Below are 27,753 nucleotides of genomic sequence, written 5' to 3'. Positions count from 1 at the left end.
TATATATATATATGTACAGGTGAAACTCGAAAAATTAGAAAATCGTGCATAAGTCCATTTATTTCAGTAATGCAAATTAAAAGGAATTACAATAATGCAGCTTAAAATTTGAATTTTGTGAAAAAGTTAAATATTCTAGGCTCAAAGTGTCACACTCTAGTCAACTAGTTGATCCATACCCCCTGAGCAAAGGGTACCTCAAAATTGTGACTTTGGGGTTTCATAAGTTATAAGCCATAATCATCCAAATTATAACAAATAAAGGCTTGAAATATCTTGCTTTGCATGTAATGAGTCTATCTCATATGTTAGTTTCACCTTTTAAGTTGGATTACTGAAATAAATGAACTTTGCACGACATTCAAATTTTTTCAAGTTTCACATATATATATATATATATATATATATATATGTGTTAGGGGCTCATGATAGTACAGAGTAAAATACCATAATGAACGTAGGATGGTATAAAATGGCAAGTCGGTTGTGGTGTGCCGGAACCGACGATGAGGTAGGCCTGAGAAAGAAGAGGGCTTACCAAGGAAAAGAAAAGAAGAAAAAGGAAAATAATGTTATAATGTGGTGTGGTGGGAGGGTCATGGGTCATTCAATGCTGATCTCGAACGGTATGGAGCCAGGTAAGGGGTGTCCCTTAAATAGGCTAGGAGTAAATAACAAGCCCCTCCCACAATTACAGGCCAAATGGCCTTAATACATATCTTCCAATTCTTTATTAGCAGACATCAAAAATCCATAAAAATAGACAAGGTCCAGGCAGCAAACCTACACGTTTCGCACACTCAGTGCTTACTCATGGTATACAAGCATAGCCAAACAAAAGACATTTAAAACCATGTTGGACTAATGAGAATGGACACGGAATATAGCCTGATATTATCCTTTAAACGACCTTAAATATATTTGTTACATTGCCTAAAGCAAATTTTCTGTTATTTAGACATTTGTCTTAAGGTGCACTGTTAAATCACATATGGAACAAACTAACATCATGTAGATATTTATTCTATGCATATATAACTATTAATATACAGGGAGTGCAGAATTATTAGGCAAGTTGTATTTTTGAGGATTAATTTTATTATTGAACAACAACCATGTTCTCAATGAACCCAAAAAACTCATTAATATCAAAGCTGAATATTTTTGGAAGTAGTTTTTAGTTTGTTTTTAGTTTTAGCTATTTTAGGAGGATATCTGTGTGTGCAGGTGACTATTACTGTGCATAATTATTAGGCAACTTAACAAAAAACAAATATATACCCATTTCAATTATTTATTTTTACCAGTGAAACCAATATAACATCTCAACATTCACAAATATACATTTCTGACATTCAAAAACAAAACAAAAACAAATCAGTGACCAATATAGCCACCTTTCTTTGCAAGGACACTCAAAAGCCTGCCATCCATGGATTCTGTCAGTGTTTTGATCTGTTCACCATCAACATTGCGTGCAGCAGCAACCACAGCCTCCCAGACACTGTTCAGAGAGGTGTACTGTTTTCCCTCCTTGTAAATCTCACATTTGATGATGGACCACAGGTTCTCAATGGGGTTCAGATCAGGTGAACAAGGAGGCCATGTCATTAGATTTTCTTCTTTTATACCCTTTCTTGCCAGCCACGCTGTGGAGTACTTGGACGCGTGTGATGGAGCATTGTCCTGCATGAAAATCATGTTTTTCTTGAAGGATGCAGACTTCTTCCTGTACCACTGCTTGAAGAAGGTGTCTTCCAGAAACTGGCAGTAGGACTGGGAGTTGAGCTTGACTCCATCCTCAACCCGAAAAGGCCCCACAAGCTCATTTTTGATGATACCAGCCCAAACCAGTACTCCACCTCCACCTTGCTGGCGTCTGAGTCGGACTGGAGCTCTCTGCCCTTTACCAATGCAGCCACGGGCCCATCCATCTGGCCCATCAAGACTCACTCTCATTTCATCAGTCCATAAAACCTTAGAAAAATCAGTCTTGAGATATTTCTTGGCCCAGTCTTGACGTTTCAGCTTGTGTGTCTTGTTCAGTGGTGGTCGTCTTTCAGCCTTTCTTACCTTGGCCATGTCTCTGAGTATTGCACACCTTGTGCTTTTGGGCACTCCAGTGATGTTGCAGCTCTGAAATATGGCCAAACTGGTGGCAAGTGGCATCTTGGCAGCTGCACGCTTGACATTTCTCAGTTCATGGGCAGTTATTTTGCGCCTTGGTTTTTCCACACGCTTCTTGCGACCCTGTTGACTATTTTGAATGAAACGCTTGATTGTTCGATGATCACGCTTCAGAAGCTTTGCAATTTTAAGAGTGCTGCATCCCTCTGCAAGATATCTCACTATTTTTGACTTTTCTGAGCCTGTCAAGTCCTTCTTTTGACCCATTTTGCCAAAGGAAAGGAAGTTGCCTAATAATTATGCACACCTAATATAGGGTGTTAATGTCATTAGACCACACCCCTTCTCATTACAGAGATGCACATCACCTAATATGCTTAATTGGTGGTAGGCTTTCGAGCCTATACAGCTTGGAGTAAGACAACATGCATAAAGAGGATGATGTGGTCAAAATACTCATTTGCCTAATAATTCTGCACGCAGTGTAGTGTGTGTTTTTTTTTAGTTACTCCCCATTGATTAAAATGAATAAAAAACTAAGATTATGGGCCCTTTTATATTTGTGGATTAGAACAATTATTGAGAATGAATGTTTCTATGTTCCTCGTTCAAAATTGAGCCATGGAAAGGTGCTGTTAATCACCCAACAAATGAGCAAACACTTGTTTGTCGGCAGCACATTGTCCCATCCTGTGTCCTAATGGCAAACGTTGGAACTATATGAGGATAAATGATTGTAGCAACAATCGTTCACCTGAGTAATGAGGATTACCGATTTAAATGCAGCAAATGAGCAGTCAATGATTAGTAATAAACAGTAATAGAATATTCGTTCCTGATCACTGCTCTGTCAGCTCATATGGTGTTTCAAATACTGTATGTATATCTTCATCAATAAAATTTCATCTATACTCATCTTTCTCAATCAAATTGGTCAATTATTACCATAATTTCTGATTTCAAATTCCATTTTTATATAGACTTATCTGGGAAACACTATTTCTTCAATGTCTCTCATTCAAGTCTTTTTTTTTTATAACCAGTATTTTTTTTTATTATCATCTGACCTGCAGATATGATTTTCCCAATATCTATCTATAATTGCACTTCCTCTGGGACACAATTAATCAAAATGATATCTATTTTATATCTAAATACATTGTAGTCACAACCCTTACCCAAAATGTCAATGCCTTACGGCAGTCTCATAATATATGCACTAAGCCTGTCCCTAACAAACCACAATTTTTACAAAAATATAGTATTTTCAGACTATAAGACCTGCTTTTTTAACATGGAAAAAAATCTTGCTTAGGCTAGTTTCACACTTGCGGCAGGACGGATCCGACATGCTGTTCACCATGTCGGATCCGGCTTTCGCCGTGCTGTGCCGGAGCTCCGCCCCCGTCCCCATTATAGTCAATGGGGATGGAGCGGCGGCCTGGGGGCACGGCGAAATAGCAGCAGGACGGATCCGACATGGTGAATAGCATGTTGGATCCGTCCTGCCGCAAGTGTGAAACTAGCCTTAAAAGTACATGCTACTTATAGTCCATATTCTGCGTACTCCCGCAGTACCAGACCCCCCCCCTCCCAACTGTTGCATTAATGATTCAGCAGAGCACTCATACAAATCTTTGCAGGATCAATTAGAGATGCGCATCTGCAACTTCTCTATCTTACTGACACTGAACAGTGTGATCCATGAGGCAGGATAGGAGGCTAAAAGATCATTCAGCTCACAGCGAGGACTGTAAGAAACATAGCTCTTCCCATGCTGAATCTCCCTAGGCAACAGGGAAATACATGAACCACTGACTTATTGTAGCCAAACAACCTTTGATTTCACCAGTAGAAGGAGTCAGACCAGTAAGAAGAGGACTACACAGTGGGTACTATATTGTACTGTAAACTGTAATTGACAGATTTTTTTTTGTGATGCTCATACTCCTAACAACCCAAAATATGGCCAAAGGTGCACATAGGGTAAGTATAGGTGTAGATTCCCTTAATATATATATATGTATTTTGCTCACCTGTTCGCATTGTGAGAGAATGGGCACAACTCCAGTGAACACTTGAAGTAAAGAAGAGAAGGTTGATGCAGCCGATGCTATCTGAACCTCCAGAAGCAGGAGATGGTCATCCCAATGGAGTGACCGAGATGAAAGGGGAGAAGCAGCTGGACTGTTTGAGTCTTACTTTTAGATTATAGCTTGCAGGCTGTTATGGACAATGGGTGTGGACCCACTGTGCCAACTGACCAGTTTGGCTTTAGGCTAAACCTAAGGGCATTGTCCTTGTGGTTCCCTGGTATTCACCCTTAAACTCCTGTACAGGGATCTAGACTTCGCCGCAAGAAACCAACCAGGCCACTACCATATGGAGTAGTCCTGGTGTAGTTGACGGGCACCAAGGACACAGGCAAAAGCATAGTCGGAACACAGTACAATAGTCAGGGCAGCCTGAGTACTTGTGTATTCAAAATAGCAGTTCCAAGGTCAGGCAACAAGGTGGGTGAATCGGAAGACAAACAAGGTTTGGTACCTCAGGGATCTGTTCTGGGACCCATATTGTTTAATATCTTTATCAGCAAAATCGCAGAAGGCCTCGATGGTAAGGTGTGTCTTTTTGCTGATGACACAAAGATTTGTAACGGGGTTGATGTTCCTGGAGGGATACACCAAATGGAAAAGGATTTAGGAATGGTCAAAAATCTGGCAACTAAAATTTTATGAAAACCAACCAAAAGGAATGGGTCAATTAGGTACAAAAACACTTATAATACTGAATACTAAACAAAAATGTTATGTTGATAAGTGCAAGATAATGCACCTGGGGCATAAAAACCCAAGAGCAGAATATAAAATCAGTGATACAGTCCTAAACTCAGTATCTGAGGAAAGGGATTTAGGGGTCATTATTTCAGAAGACTTAAAGGTAGGCAGACAATGTCATAGAGCAGCAGGAAATGCTAGCAGAATGCTTGGGTGTATAGGGAGAGCCATTACCAGTAGAAAGAGTGAGGTACTCATTCCGCTCTACAGAGCACTAGTGAGACCTCATTTGGAGTATTGTGCGCAGTACTGGAGACCATATCTCCAGAAGGATATTGATACTTTGGAGAGAGTTCAGAGAAGAGCTACTAAACTAGTACATGGATTGCAGGATAAAACTTACCAGGAAAGATTAAAGGACCTTAACATGTATAGCTTGGAAGAAAGACGAGACAGAGGGGATATGATAGAAACTTTTAAATACATAAAGGGAATCAACAAGGTAAAAGAGGAGAGAATATTTAAAAGAAGAAAAACTGCTACAAGAGGACATAGTTTTAAATTAGAGGGGCAAAGGTTTAAAAGTAATATCAGGAAGTATTACTTTACTGAGAGTAGTGGATGCATGGAATAGCCTTCCTGCAGAAGTGGTAGCTGCAAATACAGTGGAGGAGTTTAAGCATGCATGGGATAGGCATAAGGCCTTCCTTCATATAAGATAGGGCCAGGGGCTATCCATAGTATTCAGTATATTGGGCAGACTAGATGGGCCAAATGGTTCTTATCTGCCGACACATTCTATGTTTCTATGTTTCTACACTGATATCCAGGTAAGATCATCTTCACTAGTTACTAGAAAGGAATAACCTCAAGGCAGATAAATTGGGAGACTGATCAGCAACTTAACTAGCACCTCGACAAGGGCAGGTGGAAAGCATTAACTCTATCAGTGCTGAAGGAAAGTTCGCAGAGTTCTAATCCCAATTCACACAGGGAGAGCAGAGTGATGTCCGTGCCTGCCTGGAGCTTCTGAAATCCCTGATTTCCCTACAGTATATATATGTCCGTGGTGGGCAAGGACCACTAGAGTGACACAGGCGCAAAACACGACCAGAGAGATGACGGACTGTATATCATTTATTGATTGTTTGTCAAAAAGACAATGCTTTTCACGGTACCGTGGACCCCTTTATCAAGTCTGAAAGAAATATTCTCTGGATGAATGCCACTGGAAATCGCATCTGGGCAGAGCTGGAACAGAGCTCCTCCAGACACCTCACTTGCTCTGTGCCGGCTCTGCTCATCCGTTATTTCCAGCGTTCGTCCAGGAAACACAACACTTTTTTTCAAACTTGATAAAGGGGTTCTTAGTACCCAGAATCGCATTGTCTATTTGAAAAACAATACAACAATAACTCTTAAAAATCCAAAAAGATGCATCAGATAACATATGTAAAATATTTGGCAGAATAATTATTATTATATTTTTATAATTTCCTTTATTTAAAGAAAACAACACATTGTACAAGATGAAGTATAACAATCAACAACAGAAAACTTAAGTCCTTCACAAAGTAAGCATCATTGATGCAATAGACATTTGTATGTATATCTACTTATCACAGCAAGATTCTTTATTGCAACCTTTCCCCCCACAGCAAAAATGTTACTGCTGAACTTAATGTTGTAGCCTACCCAATGTCCCCTTCAGCTGTTCAGTTAGATACCATTGTGTCAAAGTGAATGGCTACATCACCACCCCGATCTCAGATAGGAGCTGAACTATTAAATTACACAATTTGTTTGCTAAAGAGAATATTTTTTCCCTAACAATTTAGGTTTATTTGTGAGAAAAACTTGACTGATAGTAATTACTTATTACTATCAGTCAAGTTTTTTTCACAAATAAACCTATATACAAATATAAAAGTAGTGAATTTATATTCCTTACCCATATATTTCCATCCTGATGATACGGTTTCCAGTTCCTGCCAGTGTCACTGTAGAGAAGACGATATTGAGACACCCAGTCAGAACTGCTATACCTCCCTTGAGTAGCTATGGCACGGATTTGTTTCCTGCTTCCAAAATCCACTTGTAGCCACTGATAATGATCAGTGTCCAGTGGTGACCAACCACCATCTCCTGCAAATAAAAAGACAGCATTTTTCATAAACAATAATGTTATTTGAAGAAATGTCCAAAAGGCGTTTCAAAAGGTTTTGCAGAAAAACAAATACATATTTAGCATTTTAGTATCTACAATAATCTTTCACCTTTTAAACCAATAGAACAATGAGAAAAAAAGAACATTTTTAACCATTCTATACAAATCAATACATAGATTTCATACCAATCAATTTCTATGATCAATTCTTCATTATCACAAATCAGGTATTCCATCTGTTGCTGACCTTCATTGCTATAAAGCTTTTTTCTCTAGGCATCCTGCTGATGTAAAACTCCTTACTTATTGCACAGTGAGGGGCCTTAATCTTTTGAATATAAAAAACTAGGTATATCAAAGGCTTGTGGTAGCACACATTATCACATTTACATAATCCCACAATATAATTTAATGAAAGACCTCAAAGCACACCAAGTGGAAAAAGGACCTGCATTACAAATGGTTTGCTTTGATCAGTCAACTTCAAAACAGTACTTATAGAATCAGGGTATTCTCAAAACATTTCTAATTCGTAAAATGGTTGACAAAAACATTAGTTTATAAAAAAAAGGTAGAAACATTAACATTGCTAATATTACTACATTACTTGATAAATGGTCAAAACAATGAAAACTGTAGTTCAATGTTTCCAAATATAATATTATGTACTAAAGGAAACCTCTGTCTGAACATAATATTGGCAGTTCTATGCTAGCATGGATTTCAGAAGAGAAGGATTTAGGAGTTATGGTTGGAATATTGAGTTCAGTACTTGAGACCTCGACTACAAAAATACATTGATAAAACTGAATAGGTCCAAAGATAAGCTTCAAAAATGAAAGAATATCTCAAGGATAAAACGTTTCAGAACAGACTTAAATGGAATGTGTCATCAGAAAATGACCTATTATTTAACCTCTTCAGGACATGGGGCGTACAGTTACGCCCTTATGTCCTGTACTTAAGGACACAGGGCGTACCTGTACGCCCTGTGTATTTTCTATCACTGCCGTGCAGCGGACGGTGATCGGAAGCCGGTGCCTGCTCAAATCATTGAGCAGGCACTTCGGCTAAATGCCCGGGGGGGTCCCGTGACCCCCCCATGTCGGCGATCGCCGCAAACCGCAGGTCAATTCAGACCTGCGGTTTGCAGCTTATATCTATTGCGGCGGTGCCTTCGGGTCCCCATGGGGCTGTGAGGGGGACCCGATGTCATGGAAGGCAGCGCGATGCCTTACTGAGGCATCTGCGCTGCCTTCCGGTGACGAGCCTGTGAGATCCAGCCCCCTGGATCTCACAGGACCCGGAAGCTGTATGATTATTACTAGTATTACTAGTATTACTCATACAGCCAATGCATTCCAATACAGAAGTATTGGAATGTATTGTAAAGGATTAGACCCCCAAAAGTTCAAGTCCCAAAGTAAAGTAAAATAAAGTTTTCCCCCCCAAAAATTAAAAGTTTCAAGTAAAAATAAACAAAAACGTCATTTTCCCCAAATAAAGTTTAAACAAATTCGTAAAAAATAGGGGGGGGAAGTATACATATTAGGTATCGCCGCGTTCGTATAGACCGGCTCTATAAACATATCACATGACCTAACCCCTCAGATGAACACCGTAAAAAATAGAAAATAAAAACTGTGCTAAAGTAACCATTTTTTGTCACCTTACATCACAAAAAGTGTAATAGCAAGCGATCAAAAAGTCATATGCACCCCAAAATAGTGCCAATCAAAGCGTCATCTCATCCCGCAAAAAATGAGACCCTACCTAAGATAATCGCCTAAAAACTGAAAAAACTATCGCTCTCAGACAATGGAGACACTAAAACATGATTTATTTTTTTTGTTTCAAAAATGATATTATTGTGTAAAACTTACATAAATAAAAAAAAAAGTATACATATTAGGTATCGCCGCGTCCGTATCGACCAGCTCTATAAAAATATCACATGACCTAACCCCTCAGATGAACACCGTAAAAAATAAAAAATAAAAACTGTGCTAAATAAACAATTTTTTGTCACCTTACATCACAAAAAGTGTAATAGCAAGCGATCAAAAAGTCACACGCACCCCAAAATAGTGCCAATAAAACCGTCATCTCAACCCACAAAAATCATACCCTACCAAAGGTAATCGCCCAAAAACTGAAAAAATTATGGCTCTCAGACTATGGAAACACTAAAACATGATTTTTTTTGCTTCAAAAATGAAATCATTGTGTAAAACTTACATAAATAAAAAAAAGTATACATATTAGGTATCGCCGCGTCCGTGACAACCTGGTCTATAAAAATACCTGTCTATAAAAATACCTGTCAGATGAATTTTGTAAATAACAAAAAATAAAAACGGTGCCAAAACAGCTATTTCTTGTTATCTTGCCTCACAAAAAGTGTAATATAGAGCAACCAAAAATCATTGTACCCTAAACTAGTACCAAAAAAACTTCCACCCTATCCCGTAGTTTCTAAAATGGGGTCACTTTTTGGGGGTTTCTACTCTAGGGGTGCATCAGGGAGGCTTCAAATGGGACATGGTGTAAAAAAAAGACAGTCCAGCAAAATCTGCCTTCCAAAAACTGTATGGCATTCCTTTCCTTCTGCGCTCTTCCGTGTGCCTGTACAGCAGTTTACGACCACATATGGGGTGTTTCTGTAAACTACAGAATCTGGGCAATAAATATTGAGTTTTGTTTGGCTGTTAACCCTTGCTTTGTTACTCGAAAAAATGGATTAATATGGAAAATGTGCCCAAAAATTTAATTTCTGAAATTTAATCTCCATTTGCCAATAACTCTTGTGGAACACCTAAAGGGTTAACGACGTTTGTAAAATCAGTTTTGAATACCTTGAGGGGTGTAGTTTCCTAGATGGGGTACATTTATGGAGTTTCTACTCTAGGGGTGCATTAGGGGGGCTTCAAATGGGACATGGTGTCAAAAAAACCAGTCCAGCAAAATCTGCCTTCCAAAAACCGTATGGCATTCCTTTACTTCTGCACCCTGCCGTGTGCCCGTACAGTAGTTTACGACCACATATGGGGTGTTTCTGTAAACTACAGAATCAGGGCCATAAATGTTGAGTTTGGTTTGGCTGTTAACCCTTGCTTTGTAACAGAATTTTTTTTATTAAAATGGAAAATCTGCCAAAAAAGTGAAATTTTAAAATGATATCTCTATTTTCCATTAATTCTTGTGGAACACCTAAAGGGTTAACGACGTTTGTAAAATCAGTTTTGAATACCTTGAGGGGTGTAGTTTCTAGAATGGGGTCATTTTTGGGTGGTTTCTATTATGTAAGCCTCGCAAAGTGACTTCAGACCTGAACTGGTCCATAAAAATTGGGTTTTTGAAAATTTCAGAAAAATTTCAAGATTTGCTTCTAAACTTCTAAGCCTTGTAACATCCCCAAAAAATAAAATATCATTCCCAAAATGATCCAAACATGAAGTAGACATATGGGGGATGTAAAGTAATAACTATTTTTGGAGGTATTACTATGTATTATAGAAGTAGACAAATTGAAACTTGGAAATTTGCAATTTTTTACAAATTTTTGCTAAATTTCGTATTTTTTTTATAAATAAAAATGATTTTTTTTTTACTTCATTTTACCAGTGTCATGAAGTACAATATGTGACGAAAAAAACTATCTCAGAATGGCCTGGATAAGTCAAAGGATTTTAAATTTATCACCACTTAAAGTGACACTGGTCAGATTTGGAAAAAATGGCCTGGTCCTAAGGTGAAATAAGGCTGTGTCCTTAAGGGGTTAAAGAGGTTGGTTCATCTCTGACATTTATGGTATATCGCTATGATATTCCCTCATTGTCAGATCGGTGCGGCTAGGTGCGGGTCCCTCCTCCTGTCTTTAGAATGGGCCATCCGAAGTGAACGGAGAGCAGTCATGCATGCTCGGCCACTCTCTGTTCATTACTATGGGAGTTCTGAAAATAGTCAATCTCTTGCAGAACTATTTCCAGCAGTTCCATAGCGTTGAATGAAGCTCTAACTTGAACCCAACTGAACATCTTTGAAGATACCTGAAAATGGCTGTCCACTGACAGAGCTTGAGAGGATCTGTAGAGATAAATGTCCAAATCCCAAAATCCATGTGTGCAAGACTGGAGGCTACAAACACTGCCAAAATTACTTCAACTACTGAGAAAAGGATCTGAAGACTTATGTCTGTACAATATTTAAGTTTTTCCTTTTTCTAAAAATTAGCAAAGATTTTGAACATTTTGTTTTCACTTTACCATCATATGGCACTTAGAGCGAAAATCAGGTCGACAAACTTGCTGCAACATAACAAAATGTGAAAAAAGAGAAAGGGTAGCGTCACAGGAATAAAGATAGAGCGGAGGTGCACCCCCTGAGCTGCCACCCGGTCCCCAGTCCCTGCCTACTTGCACCACCCACCCTAGGTGACGGGGCGCAACTGGGCGACAGTCCCTGACCTGAGTAAGTGCACGCAGAGAGATAGAGACAACAGGGAAGCGGACAGCCAATGAGAGGTAGCACTCGAGCGGACAAAGAGGTGGAACAAGCAAGGTAACACCAAAAATGGAAGGGCGAGGCGGGTCAACTAGCCGGGGTCAGTCCAGGAGGTCACGTCAGTATGAGGGAGGAGACAGATTCGAGAGCGGGCCGAGGTCAAAATCCGGGAGGTCACGTCAGTACAAGAGAAGAGGCAAAGACAAAATCCAAAAGCAAGCCGAGGTCAAAATCCGAGAGGTAGCGTCAAGGTTCAGGGAGCATGCAAAAGAGGTGTCAGGAAGCAGATCAAGCGTCAAATCCAAAGGTAAGCTTAATAACAATAATAATACACAGCCTAAGGGACCAAAATCATAGGCAACCTGTAGCCAGCAGGTTGCCTGTATTTATAGTGGTGAGTGAGGGTCATGTGACGTGGCCTGCATCACATGACTGACAGACAGGTCGAGCACCGAGTGATCAGCTCGGCGCTCAAGGCAGACCTAGGAGCAGGGAGCCTCCCAGCTAGCAAAAGCCGCCCTGGGAACGAGGCCGAACACAGATCCTCGCTCCCGAAGCTAAGCAGCAGGTCTGCGGCTGATGGGAGACTGAGTGCACCTTCAGCGCCCCGTTACAGAAAGGGTCTGAAGATTTTCCAAATTCATTGTATTTTGAAATATTTTTTGGTGATATATTTAATTCTCCATGTTACTATTTTCTTTTAAAAATACAAAAATCCCACTATGTCTAATAATAGGCCCCATTTCTCAGTTTGTACATAAGGTATCAGTTCAGTTAACATCACAGGCAGAACCACAGTTACAACTCTGTATAGATAACACATGATCCATCATTTACAAGAGATGAAGCTTTTCTACTCCTTCCTTGTACAATGACCAGAAAACTCTCCTATAGAAGTCAGTGAGTCCCCTCCAGTCTACTGTGTCTATGTCCCATGGTGGCTGCCATAAAGCATATATCTATAGTAAGTACTATAAAATAAAGGACAGCTCTGACAAGATGGCTGCCCCTATAATAATTTCCAGGAAATTGAATAGTAATTCTACAATTACAACAGTATATAAAAAAGGATATGTGTCACTATCTCGTATTAACTGGTAGAAAAAAAACTATAGGTCACACATTACTTTTAAATAAATTAATTTATATAGCTCTGAGTGAAAAAGGGAAAGGGGGCTCAATTAAAGCGTTTATGTTAGGACTACCTTGGAGACTTGTGACCACATAAAAGAATATCTTAATGTTGCTAATTTGCAACTAATGATAGTGAACGCGGTCAAAGTTACGAACCACAAGTTACTGTGACATGATAGTGAGCTGCTATATTTAATCAATCCCACATTTATTAATATAAACTGTGATTTTTAACAATAGTCAAAAGTAACTGGGGAGGTTGACGGGGCAGAGACTGGTTTACCGTGGGTCCCAAGAGTGAATGGATGTTTAGTGACACATGGGCGCTGTTACTCTGTTTATCTTTATGGGGCTGCCAGAGGTAGCCAAACACTGTGCTTGGCTATATGGTAGCATGACCATTGCACCATTCACTTGGGAGACTTACAAAACCCAATTCTGTAGTCAGTGGGGGTCTCAATGATCAGAACCCAACAATCATATACTTATCATCTATCTTGTGGATAGGAGATAATTGCTTATTGTAGGACAACTCTTTAAAATAAGGTTCATGGGGAAAATGTTTTTAATAAAATCTAAAAACAAAAAGAACCCAATAACTAGGGATGACTTACACTCTAGATTTTTTTTTCCTGAGCCATTAATCTTACATTCAAATATGTGACTTTACAGGCCAAAAAACTGGTGATAACTGGATTTTCACTGTATGAGAGACTGTCCTCTCAATATTTGCTAGACTGAAGTGCAAACATTTCATCGTATTGGAAATATTGCTGCATATAAACTCTCCATATACAATCACTCATAATAGTCATAATTAGATTTGATGTTGGTTTCCCACCAAGTCTTGATGTATTCTGTACAATGTTTCCTAAACATGGTCATTTGTTTAATTAAAAAGTGTTACGACAGAGTCACAAAACAGCCATTACACATTGTATTGCACTATAATGCGGTTTACAAAGATATCAGTCATTGTTACAGAGAAATGTCACTATCCTAGACTCCTACGGAGACTAGCAAAGGATCGATGGGTATTCTCCTCTCTCTATTTCATCCAATGAAAGATGTAATTTGAGGGACTTTGATTGCTTTGTGCACTTTGACAATAAGATGTGTAGCCTCTATTGATTTGTCTGTTATGAAAAAGACTCATCCAAATGTATGTAGACTTCAATAGAAGCACAAAAGTGTCCTATTGTTGCTTGCCTGCTATTTGTTTTTTCTTGTTTACTCTTTATTAGTCTGCCCCCCCCCCCCCCCTCCTTTCTGGGAACAAAGTCACAAGACCTTTTTATCTTCAAAATGAAGCATGAAGCTATATTAAACATTAATTAGTCAATAATTCAAATGTTGATGATAGATTTATGCAAGATACATTTACTACATGAATAATAAGCTGCTTTTTTGAGATAACAAACTAATGAAAGTGGGAAAAATAAAACAGCTGAAGGAAAACACAACTAAGACCCTTGAAGAATACACACGAAACAAAGTTAGTACTTTTTTGTGACTTTTTTTTGTAAAATGTCCCTGCTAGTTTATTAACTACTTCCCACTATTACATCATCAGAACTATGTGGTTCCCCTCATAGACTGTAAGCTCTTGCGAGCAGGGAACTCATTTCTCTTCTTCTAATTATTGATTTGTCTATTATGTTATTTATGACTCTGTACATGAACCCTTGAATTGTAAAGTGCTATTATTATTATATTATTCTAAATAATACTGTATTCTAAAGTCATTACCCTGGTCTATCACTCAAAATTGGAGATTCCTCTAATCTAGACAGCTTAACCCCATAGATTCCTATCAAAATGTTGAAATGGCTAGAAAGAGGGAGGGATTCCTCAGTGTTAGCCTATTGCAACCCTCCCTCACCCCATTATGCAATTTCGGGGTACCTATGGGTTGCTATGGTAGGGCATAAGATAGCTGTCAGCAATAAGTAGACAGGCTTAATATACTGCAGTACATCGGTGTTGCAGTGTATTGCAGATAAGATCATTAGGTCTCATGGTGTAAACTATAGAGCGAGTAAAAAAAAGTCAAATGTAAAAAGATAAATAAATAGTTTTAAAAAAAAACTTTCCGAATTAAAAATATTTTATATATAAAAGAAAAGTAAACAACACAAAAAAGCAGGATTGCTGGGTTTTTCATTAATTAATAAATAAATAAAGTAATATTTAATTTTAAAAAAGTGATATGTAACCCAAGATAGTAACCATGAAATAACTGTTTTGGTATCACCAGAACTTTACTCACCTGCCAAATAAAATTCAGTGAATGCAAATTGTTGTTTGTTTTTCAATTTGTTTCAAAAGAAATAATAAAACTTTTAAAATATTTTAAATATACCCCATTAAAAATGCAACTTGTCCCACATAAATAAGCTCAAAAGCCTAGATAGATGGAAAAATTAAAAAGTTAAGGCTCTCAAAAGGCAGGGATGAAAAAAAAAAATGTCATAAGTATATCATGCCCTTAAGGGGTTGAGACTTTTCGTTCAAAGATTTGGTTATAAAAAGTATGTTTTTGTTGCCCTTATTCTAAAAAAAAACTTCATACTTTACCCATTCAATCTGCACCACTTCCAGTACTGTCACTTCTCTGTCCCTCTTTAATCTTTGTTTACCTGGCTACAGTGGTGACATTCCCAGTGGTGACCACTGAAGCCAATCACTGGCCTAAAGGATCTTGTAATGTATACCGTTGAGATCAGTGATTGACTGTAGTGGTCACATTTCTTTATGCATTTGACTGCTGCAGTCACATAAAGAAAGACCTGGAGAGGAGCAGTGTGGTGCTCCTTTAACTTTCATGTTTGAAAAATGTGCAAACATCAGACTATCACTGAAAAAGTAAGCCAAGAATATTGAATGCTGATCAATATTTGACTAGTGTAATTGGCCATGAGATTAGTCAGGAAATCAATATTCTATCTGTGATAGAGTGTGTGTAATCTTGGGAGACCATCATATGGGATGCTCATAATGTTGTCCAGCTCATAGGAAAGTCCCATGAAATATGGAATTGTTGACAAATATGCAAGATTGATGGATTCCCAGCATCCTTCTGAGTGTTATGCCACTGCCAAACTGCTGTAATTAGTAGATGTTCTAAACTATAGACTGTTTTTATTGTAGGAGGTCTAGACTTCACAAACTGACTGCTTTTATATAAGACAATATAGAATTCAGGAAAACTGTTGGTAGGCTTCCAGGTCCAGACTGAAAAGCTAACTTCTGTTGTAGAGGGTATTGAGAAATAGACAGGCAGTGTGGTGAGAAGACCAAACTACACATTGAAATGGTTATAAAACAGGATAGTCCAGACTTCATACTACAGTGGCCTACAATATTTTCAACATACAATGGCTTCCCTAGGTCATGGTAACTTGAGCATACAATGCTCCAGACACTGCAAACTTCCCAGTGTCAAACGGCCCAGCCAATGGGTATGGGCAGTTTACTAGTAAGACACCTGTATTACTGAATTACATGCATGATTGTCTAGTTGCACCTTTTTACAGTACAATACTACATATTCTTTACTACTCTTTACCTGTGCCAGGATTAGCTGCTCCTTTGGACACCAGATGAGGGTGACATAATTTATTTTTCTGGTATACTGGGGCAGATTTTCCAGTACTGTCTAATTTTTTTTTTTATAAACTTAGACTAGATGATCTAAAACTGTGTCAGAGTTATCATAGTAGCTGATGCTGGATGATAAATCAGGTGCACCTTTAGACTAAGTTTACATCGCCTATAACTTAGCTTACTTTACACCAGAATTGCATACCAAAAATGCCTATTTCCAACACACCAGGCTCCTTTCTGCTAAGCCATGGCCCACTGTTGAAAAAGACAAGAATGTGTCTAAAACACAATTAATTTGGTGTATACTAGCTCTTTGGGAAAAATTACACTACAGATCTTCAGTGATGGATTTTCCTTGTTGATTTTAATGGGATTCAAGTTTTAGGCCTTAAATGATTTAAGAATTTTAAGCATTTTAATGCAGAAATAATGGCTTCACAGGCCATCAGAGGAGCAAGCATAGAATATTGTCATACATGTGCCATATGTAAATTATTAATAAAATGTAAACACTACAAAATATATAGAGAAGCGACACTGTAGCAATTTATGAATGACACATATTATATATTCAACTCTTCTGTAAAACTGATTCCCTAGACCAATGACCTCAGCAATGACTTCAGCTATTTGATACCTTGAAAACATTCTCTGCTAAATGTTATGCTTGAATATGAATTTAAACGGCAATTTGCAGGTAAAAAGGAACATATCTATCAAGCTTATTTTAAACACCAGTTGTTACATTTATGGGTCATTGCATGGCAAATGTAATTTGGCACATGACAAAAAAAAACATAAACCAGATGGAATTGTTATTTTCCTAAAAAATAAGATTATAAAGCAAACAATTTTATACTTATTGTTAGGCTCCAGAAGCTATTTAAAACCGTTATCATTTTCCTGTTCTAGTTCAAAAAGCAGACTGTCTTATTCGAGTTAGTGGACATTTAATGAACCTCAGACTTGCATAGCTATAAGATAAAATTGCAAATAGACCTTGAAAAATTTGCTCAAGCAACAAGAAAAGTCTATAAATTATCATCATCAGCTTTATGCATAAGCAGGATTTAGATGTTACTTTTGGTCAGCATATTAACATACTATTTATCTTCCTTAATTCTGCATTTCTATTTGGTTCTCTTTTATATTGTTATTTCTAAAGTGGTAGATCATACAAATTAACTAAACAAAAGGAGATTTATTAGTGAAAATGTGCTCAAATTTTTGATCAAATTGAGCCAGAATTTTGGCACATATGCTCCACAATTATTAAGAGCCTTAGATAATTTTTATCCCTTGCACAGCAAGTGGGCTTGGCCTAGTGGGAAAGAAAGTGGCTTCCCAAAAGAGGTGTGACAAACGGTTGTCCAGGATTATAAACGTATGGCACCTTTCTTCCTAAACCAGTGTCACAGCTGTCCATGGGTTGTGTTGGGTATTAGAATGAATGGGACTGAGCTGCAATATCACACACAATCTCTGCATAGGTGTGGAGATATTTTTGGAAGAAAGCAGCCATGTTATTGTAAACCTAAACAACCCCACTAAGACTTGAGTCACTGTTTGGTGCACTGTCTAGTCTAACTTTTTAATTTGTAAAAATTAGAAAGAATTAGTAAGTCTGCCCCATACATTCCTACAAAATCAAATGAAGCGTCTCTATTTAGCTAGGGTTGTCACATGGTTACGATGCCAGAATTTGGACTTCAATTTTGATATCACAACATTCAATCAATATCAAATGAATACTTTGCAAAAAAAAAAATCAAATACCCATATATTAACCCCATGTTGCCCATTATGTGAGAAGGTACATGATGGGGTCAGTTTCTATTAATGTGAGGCACATGGAGTTCCAAGTTGATAAAACAATGTGCCTCACATCAAGCTCCTCACATAATGAGCAACGTGCATGAGGCATATGATGTAGTTACTTTCTATTAATGTGAGGCGCATAGTTTTATCAATTTGGACCTCCATATGCTTCACATAAATAGTATATGACCACATCAAGTACCTAACATTGGTCAAAACTGTAGATCCCAATAGCGCTTACTTTGCTCCTCACTTTATAGCTTCAGTATCGCAGCAGAACCATAGAAAACTGCTGCACAAGGATACACAATCTAAAAGTAGTGATAGTGATACCACACTCTCCCTACATCAAAAGTTACTGCAACGGACCCTCCCCCTGCTGAAAAGGCGCCCGCAGAAACCTGATCAGTATTAGCTACCTTTCTGATGGCTTCACAGTCTATGGGGTCCTGGTTCTTTTCTTAGCGCAGTGTGGGGTAGTAATGAGCGAACATGCTCTGCCTAATACCTGTTTGGCTCGAGCATCGCTATGCTTGGCAGATTCGAGTTCTCGGCCGAATAATTTAGGTGCTCGAATACAATGGAAGTCAATGGGAGACAATCAAGCACCCTCTGCTCAGAAGACAAGAGGGTGTCTGGTTCATAAAAAAAAAGGTTTGGCAACAGCATTAAGAGAGTAGCTGCATGCATCTTAGACTCCTATTATGTATGACATACAATAGACAACGCCACAAAGGCTATATGCCAAAAGCCAGGCATGCACAAGCCATAAATCTATCCATGAGACGGGATGACAGTCAGCATACCTTACAATGGCAGCCTTGTGCACTATGAGATATTCCAAACCAGCTCTCATCTGACTGAGAACCAGTAAGCCTCAAAGTTATTTTGCATCTGTTGGATGGCTTGGGTGGACCTGTACACCTAGATCAATATCATAATGACGACAAAAAGTTTTCTGATTTTCCTAACATTATATTCAATAACCTTTCTATACAGTTTTGTCATGTAGAAACTAATTTGCATAAACATGGGCTTATGGGAAAGACATGCAAATGAGCAGAATCTGCCTTGTTTTTCAGCTGTCATAAGACTATGAAAAATGTTATGGTGCACCACCACATTATGGGTGTCAGGTCCGAGCATTCCTAGATGAACAGTTTCCTGGAAAGTGGATTGGTCATCGTGGGCCAGTTGAATGGCCCCCAAGGTCTCCCGATCTGACCCCCTTAGACTTTTATCTTTGGGGTCATCTGAAGGCAATTGTCTATGCTGTGAAGATACGAGATGTGCAGCACCTGAAACTACGGATACTGGAAGCCATTGTTTTTCTTGTGAAATTCCCAATAAGTTTGATGTGTCACATGACCCTCTTCCTATTGAAAAAACAAAAGTTGGATTCAAAATGGCCAACTTCAAAATGGCCGCCATGGTCACCACCCATCTTGAAAAGTTTCCCCCCTCACATATACTAATGTGCCACAAACAGGAAGTTAATATCACCAACCATTCCCATTTTGTTAAGGTGTATCCATATAAATGGCCCACCCTGTAGATCGTGAGTTATTACTCAGCTTTCCCAGTGTCAGATTTTATCACTGAGTTATTACCCAGCTTTCACAGTGTCAGTTATCATCCTAGTGTAAATCGCCATGGTCACCACCCATCTTGAAAAGTTTCCCCCCTCACATATACTAATGTGCCACAAACAGGAAGTTAATATCACCAACCATTCCCATTTTATTAAGGTGTATCCATATAAATGGCCCACCCTGTACACTGAGTTATTACCCAGCTTTTCCAGTGTCAGATATTATCACTGACTTACTACATAATTATTACATAAAATTCGCTATATTGCTATATATTCGTCTTTCTTTACTACATCTATCCTGCAAAATACAGATCTTACGAATTTTACTTCATGTTTATCTCTGTAATGGCGCAATAAAAGGTGACCCTCAAATTTTCTTTCTATGTTGTATATGTGTTCTCCCATTCTTTTTTTCAGTTGTCTTTTTGTGTGGCCAATGTATATTTTGTGAAGGGACAAGTGATAGCATATATTACGCCCTGGCTATTGCATGAAATGAAATATTCAATATTCTGTATATATGAACCCTCTGTATTTTTTATTTTTGTCTAGGCTTTAGGTCTCTATGTTTAAATGGGTCTGTATTCTCATTTGTCCCTATTTGTCCCTTTTCCTTGTCTGTAGATGTTCTTTTTTTGTTCTTTTAAAAAAAAAAACTTTTTAATGCTAGCCTACGCATGAACTTCCTGATGCCAATAAAGGCTTCAAACTTGTTAAAAAATGCAGTTGGGCGAATTTTTATCCCCTTTTTAAAATGCTGCTCTCTCCTTTAGTGAGTGCGTGATTGCTTAAATTGTAGATTTTTTGGCCCAAGTTCTCCTCTGTGCGATTGACATTTACTTGTTGTCTTTTCTTTTTGGTGAGTTTCCCTCCCTTACACCCCCTTTTTTGTTTCCATTTTTTGGGGGGCTGAAAAAAATCCTTTTTACAGTTTTTTTTTGTGATAGTGATTGATTTCCTTCTATTTTCCCCTCTATTTGCTTTTGGGCTTTTTCCATCTCTAGCCTTCTTTGTTTTTGCCTATTATCTATTGCCGTTGTCTCTATTTTTGCTTCTACTTTTCCCCCAGTTTTCTTCGTCTATAATGTACTAGGAAGCAGCACACAGCAGGTTAAAATAGCGAAGGAGACAGCAGGCATATATAAAGGGGGAATATCTAGTAACACCAATCAGTTTTTCTAATGAAAGATAGTGTTCTATCCGAAACACTTTGAGAGGTTCCGTGGTATCTGTGACTACCCGTAGTTGCAGAAGTGACGTCATAGGCGCTCGGTGCGAGCGCGAACCACAACTTTGTACTGAAGGAGCTGCGCCACTGGCCAGGGCGCGACTCCCAATCCTAGACACCAGGCCCGTACCTGCGATAACCCCACACTGTGTTAAGAAAATAATCAGTACCCTATAGACTGTGAAGCAATCAGCAAGGTAGCTAATACTGATCAGGTTTCTGCGGGCACCTTTTCAGCAGATGGAGGGTCCGTTGCAGTAACCTTTGATATAGGGAGAGCGCGGTATCACTATGACTACTTTTAGATTAAGTACCTAACATTAACCCCATTTTGCCCATTATATGAGGAGGTGCTGGATGGGGTCACTTACTGTTAATGTGAGGCACCTGGAGGTGCTAAAATAATAACACCATATGCCTCACATTAATAACAAGTAACCATCATGAACTATCTGAACCCTCCCTCCACCTTAACTCTTAAAGTGTATCAGATAAGAGACCTAGCTACTAGCCTACCAAACCTATAGAAAAGTGAACAAATCTGTCCAGGCTGTTTATATGCAATGATCAGCTGATATGACAGAGGGGAGATCAGCGACTTCTGGGACACAACTGTTCACTAATTTTTATCCGATCACTAATACCCAGTGGTGTACCTACCATATAGGCAGACCACGCAGCTGCTATTGGGCCCGTGAGGAAGATGGGCCTGCAGTGGAGGAGAGGCCCCATCCCCTAATTGCTCCTGTCTATCTTTCTAAAGCTAGAGGACCTTTGATGATGTCATCACAGGTCCTGTAAGAGAACTGCACAATGTAAAGTGTAGTTCCCAGGTTAGAACAGTGCATCTGCCAGGACCTGTGATTACATAATCTTCAACATCACAGGTCCTGCAGGATCTAGAAAAGGAACTGAACCAAAAATGGTGTAGTTCAGGCATGCTCAACCTGCGGCCCTCCAGCTGTTGCAAAACTACCACTCCCAGGCTACAGCAGGGCATTGTGGGAGTAGTTTTACAACAGCTGGAGGGTCGCAGGTTGAGCATGCCTGGTGTAGTTCCTAGGTTTGAAAGGTACATCTGCCAGGACCTGTGATGACATCATCACCGGTCCATTAACCACTAACAGCAAGTATTAGAAGTTCACAATCAGCTATGCATTGATCCATACAGACTGGAATGGAGTGGTAAGAGGAGGTCCTCCACTTCTCATCATTTACCCCACCACCACCATGCCCTGTTTTAGTTATTGCTCACTCATGTATAATAGTTCAGACAGTTACAGTGACCATTACCTCATGTAACTCACACACACAGTGACCATAATGTATAACTGACCACATATTTCTGTAAACACTGCATCTACAGTATTATACCTTCTATGTCTTACATCAATGCACTGCTCTCTCTCTCTCTCTCTCTCTATATATATATACACAATATTATACATGCAATATGTACAGATATATAGTATATCCAGCAGTGTACTGATATGTGAGGTACGAGGTATAATATATGTAGTGTGCATAGATATATAGTATATACAGCAGTGTACTGATATGTTAGGTATGAGGTATAATAGATGTAGTGTGTACAGATATATTGTATATACAGCAGTGGACTGATATGTGAGGTACGAGCTGTAATTTATACCTCATACCTCATGTCAATAAACTGCAGTATTTACTATATACCTGTACACACTGCATCTATTATACCCCGTTCCTCACATATCAGTACACTGCTATATATACTATATACCTGTACACACTGCATATATTATTACCTGTATCTCACATATCAGTGCAATATGGTATATACTATATACCTGTACACACTGCATATATTATACCTCGTACCTCACATATCAGTACACTATGGTATATACTATATACCTGTACACACTGCATCTATTATACCCCGTTCCTCACATATCAGTACACTGCTATATATACTATATACCTGTACACACTGCATATATTATTACCTGTATCTCACATATCAGTACAATATGGTATATACTATATACCTGTACACACTGCATATATTATACCTCGTACCTCACATATCTGTACTCTGCTATATATACTATAAATCTATACACACTGCATCTATTATACCTCTTTCGTGTGCCAGGGCTGCTTTGTAATCCCAATCGGGCCCTCATGGCATAAATTATACAACAGAGCAGCAAGCATAGTTCATGGAACAAAGGGAGAGGCCTGAAATGGGTAGTGGGAGGGGCTAAAAAAGTTCAATGGGGACCCAATTTAGATTCTTGCTATGGGGCTCTGTGATTTCTATGTATGCCCCTGCCAATACCTCAGCGTACAGTGATCTCCAAAGAAATACTGATAATCCTCTGTGTACTTTCTCGTAAACCATGCATGTGTTGAGCCGGGCAGCTATAGTTTGAATGGAGGAGGCTCAGCTGACCCTGGTCACTGGAAGCAGCACGATTCAGCACACAGTCACCTCACACAATGCAAAGTCCCCTACTATAGCTCCGCACCCCCTTACTAATTGCTATTATACTACAAGAAGGCACAAAATAGCGGAGGTCTGATGAGTCACATACTACAGCTGGGCCTTCCTTTCATACATACACCATTCATGGGCTCTCATCCTCAGTTCCTACGATTTTCCCTGGCTCCACTGTTACTGCTTAGAACATGGTATGCGTCAGGTGTAGTGATGAGCGGGAGGTGCCATATTCGATTTCGCGATATTTCGCGAATATTCGCATGAATATTCGTGTTATATTCGTCGAAATCGAATATTCGCAATTATTCCAATTATCGCGAAATTATTTTTTCGCATATTGCGAAAATTTATCTTGATAGTATAAGGCAACGTTCCTATGCTAATGACTAGTGATGAGCGGGAGGTGCCATATTCGATTTCGCAATATTTCGCGAATATTCGCATGAATATTCGTGTTATATTCGTCGAAATCGAATATTCGCAATTATTCCAATTATCGCGAAATTATTTTTTCGCATATTGCGAAAATTTATCTTGATAGTATAAGGCAACGTTCCTATGCTAATGTCTATGGCTAGGCTAATATGTGTATTTTACGAAATTTCGTAATATTGCTCTAACTTCGTCTCTTAGAATATTACGAATATTCTAAAAGACGAAGTTAGAGCAATATTAAGAACATTTGCAAAAGTCGAAATTGCGATGCGAGTAATAGAACACGAAATAGTCGCATGAAGATTTAAACTTAGCACTGCTATATTCCATATTCTAGCCTAATATGGAATATAGCTGTGCTAAATTAGCACTGCTATATTCCATATTAGGCTAGAATATGGAATATAGCTGTGCTAAGTTGAAATCTTCATGCGACTATTTCGTGTTATATTACTCGCATCGCAATTTCGACTTTTGCAAATGTTCTTCATATTGCTCTAACTTCGTCTTTTAGAATATTTGTAATATTCTAAAAGACGAAGTTAGAGCAATATTACGAAATTTTGTAAAATACACATAGATTGTATTTAAGCTAATATACTGCTATAGTAATAATTTTTAATAGTGTACATATTTTACAAAACTTAGGTTCAGAAGAGGCAAAAAAAAATTACAGGAAAAAAAAGGGATTATAGCACTATATTAGCTAAATTACAATCTATATGTGTATTTTACGAAATTTCTTAATATTGCTCTAACTTCGTCTTTTAGAATATTCGTAATATTCTAAGAGACGAAGTTAGAGCAATATTACGAAATTTCTAAAAGACGAAGTTAGAGCAATATTAAGAACATTTGAAAAAGTCGAAATTGCGATGCGACTAATATAACACGAAATATTCGCATGAAGATTTCAACTTAGCACTGCTATACTCCATATTCTAGCCTAATATGGAATATAGCAGTGCTAACTTAGCACAGCTATATTCCATATTAGGCTAGAATATGGAGTATAGCAGTGCTAAGTTGAAATCTTCATGCGAATATTTCGTGTTATATTACTCGCATCGCAATTGCGACTATTGCGAAATTTCGTAAAATACACATATAGATTAGATTGTAATTTAGCTAATATGGAATATAGCAGTAAGTTGAAAACGCCACTGACTGGAGCAGCCAGGAAGCCAGGAATCCAAAGGACAGGTAAGAACAATTTTAGGGAAGTGGGAAAGAAAAAAATATAATAAAAAAAAAAAGAAAAAAACGAATATTCGATTTCGCGAATATATAGAACGATATTCAAAATATTCGCGAAATCTCGAAATTGCGATATTCGAGAAAAAAATTCGCAATTCAAATATTCGCGCTCAACACTAGTCAGGTGGTGCATGCACTCTTTTCTGTCAGTTGGACATGCTACTAAGCTGCGCAAAGTGCAGTTTAGCATTGAAATACTCAGATATAATAACTAGGCTTGAGCGAATCTAGCTTCAGATCATACATCCAAAATAAATTCATCAAAACATTTTGTTTATAATGCTCTTTCCATGCAGCATTAAAACATATGGGTTCTGCATATGCAAATTTCGTCTTGGCAGAAGTTGCATGAGACTTTGGTGAATGACTTCAGTATTTCTATCTGCGTATTTAAAAACATTTTAAAATAGGAATCCGAAGTCGGAAATGGGGAAATACGGTTACTGCCCACATGTCTGACCAACAGGCCCCTCTCCAACACTGGCCAAGTCATCCACCTCCCACCGTCTTTACTTCCACAAACAGAAAAAAGTTGTAGCAGCCAGTTCAGTCTCATGAACATGATGGAGTAGTTTTTTCTGTTTCAATAGTTTTTATTGGTTTAGTATCAATTAAACATAATAGAGGACAATAAAATGCAGTTCCACCTGCTAAACATTGCAGGTGGGAGAAACTATATGTTTGTCTTTACAACATGAGACAAACAGCCAACTTGATAATATTATTATAGTAAAGACGCATTATGAAGATTAAGAGTAGTTTTTTATGTGCTGCCCCAACCTAACACAAATCAGCATAGATGTACTGCTTAAACAAACAAGTTCAGTCTTACCTGGACTGTGAACTTTCTCAAGCATATACCATGTTCCCTGACCCCTTGTACTTCTGGGCAGGAAGATTGGAACATTGGCCGGAACTGGCCCAATGTATTTTCTGTATAATATCTTGTCCGCCCTCTGTGTCGTCTCAGAGATGGGTTTCAGTGGGGTAAGTGTCTTTCTCACACCCAAACAGACAAAGTTGATCTCCGTCAGTGTACAAAACATCGCTTTTGTCAAAATAAATTAAGTATGGAACCTTGCGAATTTTCAGACACCTCCAGCTGAGGCTGATGAATAGATCTGCCATTGCTGATGGTGGCTACTTATCGCTGGCCCAGTCATGCCACTGCTGCTGTCTGCCTGCCTAACATAATGTTCCATACTGTAAGGTTGCTACTGCATCCACCACTGCTGTAGCTGCTACTCCCCACTACTAATCCCCCTACAGGAGCTTCCATTACCCCTGCTGCAATGACCATTAGGTCTACACCCCAACAAAGCTGCAAACATATCTATTGCATTGTCTGTTCCATGCTTTGCTGCTGCTGCTGCTGGCACTACTATTGCTGCCAGTTACTACCCTTACACAACTTACTCTTGACATATCCACACTATACTATTGCTGCTCCCAAATTAAAGAGAGAATTTTCCCAGGTTTGTTTAACTTCAGAACAAGCCACTGTTTCTTCTGACAATTATAACACGCATGTCTGTAAATCTGCAAGCAATGCATATTCAGGATGGTCGGAAGGCTCGGAAGCTGTCTTACATTTAGAACTGGCGCTGGATGCGCCGAATTTATAGAGAGTCCTGCGCCTCTTCATAACTTTGGCGGATCCACCGCCAGCTTAGGACTTTATTAAGACCGGCGTCTAAAACACTGATCTTAATAAATATGCCCCTGCAAAGTGAAATCCGGACAGGCATTCTGCCCTTGTTAATGCATATTTTTGGAAGATTATGCAGAACAAGTCAATGTTTCTCATTAACATGTGTGTGTTTCTAAACAGGGGCAGTTAAGGCATCATTTTTGGACGCTTGGTCCCAACAAGCCACAGTGTTTTTCCGATAACACTGTGTGTGCCCCCAATGAGGGACAATTTGTGTAATGTTTCTAAAAATAAAAAGCATAATAAATGTGATGGTGCAGTGTTGCACGTTTGTTAACACTGGCAATCACGTGTTTACCCATAGCTATATTTGTCAGTGTCACTTACATTATTGGCTATTGCTGTCATTGTGTTCAAGAGCTTAAAAGAAGGGGAAGGGGGAAGCAAAAAGAGCAAAAAGTTGCAAAAATTTTTAAAACAAGACATGAAACAAATTTCTAAAAGTTTACTCTTCTCTACTAAAAAGTCATTCACTTTGCTGGTGCAGACTGTGGATTTGCCACGTAAAAATCTGCAATGGTAAACTGCAGCATTTCAGTCATGTGTGGACATACCTCTAGGGTGTCTTTACGTTCAGCACATTTTGTTGCAGAGATTTCTGCGACTTAAAATTCGATTTTCTCAAATGGGCTTTTATGATGCATTTATGGATTTCTGCAAGTCCCATTCTGATGAATGGAACAAATTTTTGAGTTTCAGAAATTTCTATAGCAAAATCTGCCATGTGTGAAAACATACTTAGTTCTGCATCTGGCTTAACTTTTGTTTGGCACCTGACCATGCTTCTAGCTTAAGCTCTGGTTTCACATATTTTGCTGTTTTCTGGAAAGGAACCTATACTGTGGAAGTTAAGATGCGTATAAATGGGATTAAGGGTAAAAACCTGGTTTTAAATGAGTGTGTGAGGTCTGTGA

General features: G+C 38.6%; 1 protein-coding gene across 1 annotated transcript in view; it reads right to left on the bottom strand.

The window, feature by feature from the left end:
- Positions 1-27,753, bottom strand: part of CNTNAP2 (contactin associated protein 2) — a 2,268,074-nt gene that overhangs the window by 1,617,721 nt on the left and 622,600 nt on the right. Inside the window, exon 3 of the mRNA XM_040431924.1 lies at positions 6,856-7,049. Coding sequence (XP_040287858.1) covers positions 6,856-7,049 — 194 coding nt within the window. The remainder of the gene's footprint in view (positions 1-6,855; positions 7,050-27,753) is intronic.

This window comes from Bufo bufo, chromosome 5 (genome assembly GCF_905171765.1).
Source record: "Bufo bufo chromosome 5, aBufBuf1.1, whole genome shotgun sequence".
Classification (NCBI taxonomy): domain Eukaryota; kingdom Metazoa; phylum Chordata; class Amphibia; order Anura; family Bufonidae; genus Bufo; species Bufo bufo.
This window is presented reverse-complemented; position numbering and strand designations above follow the sequence as displayed.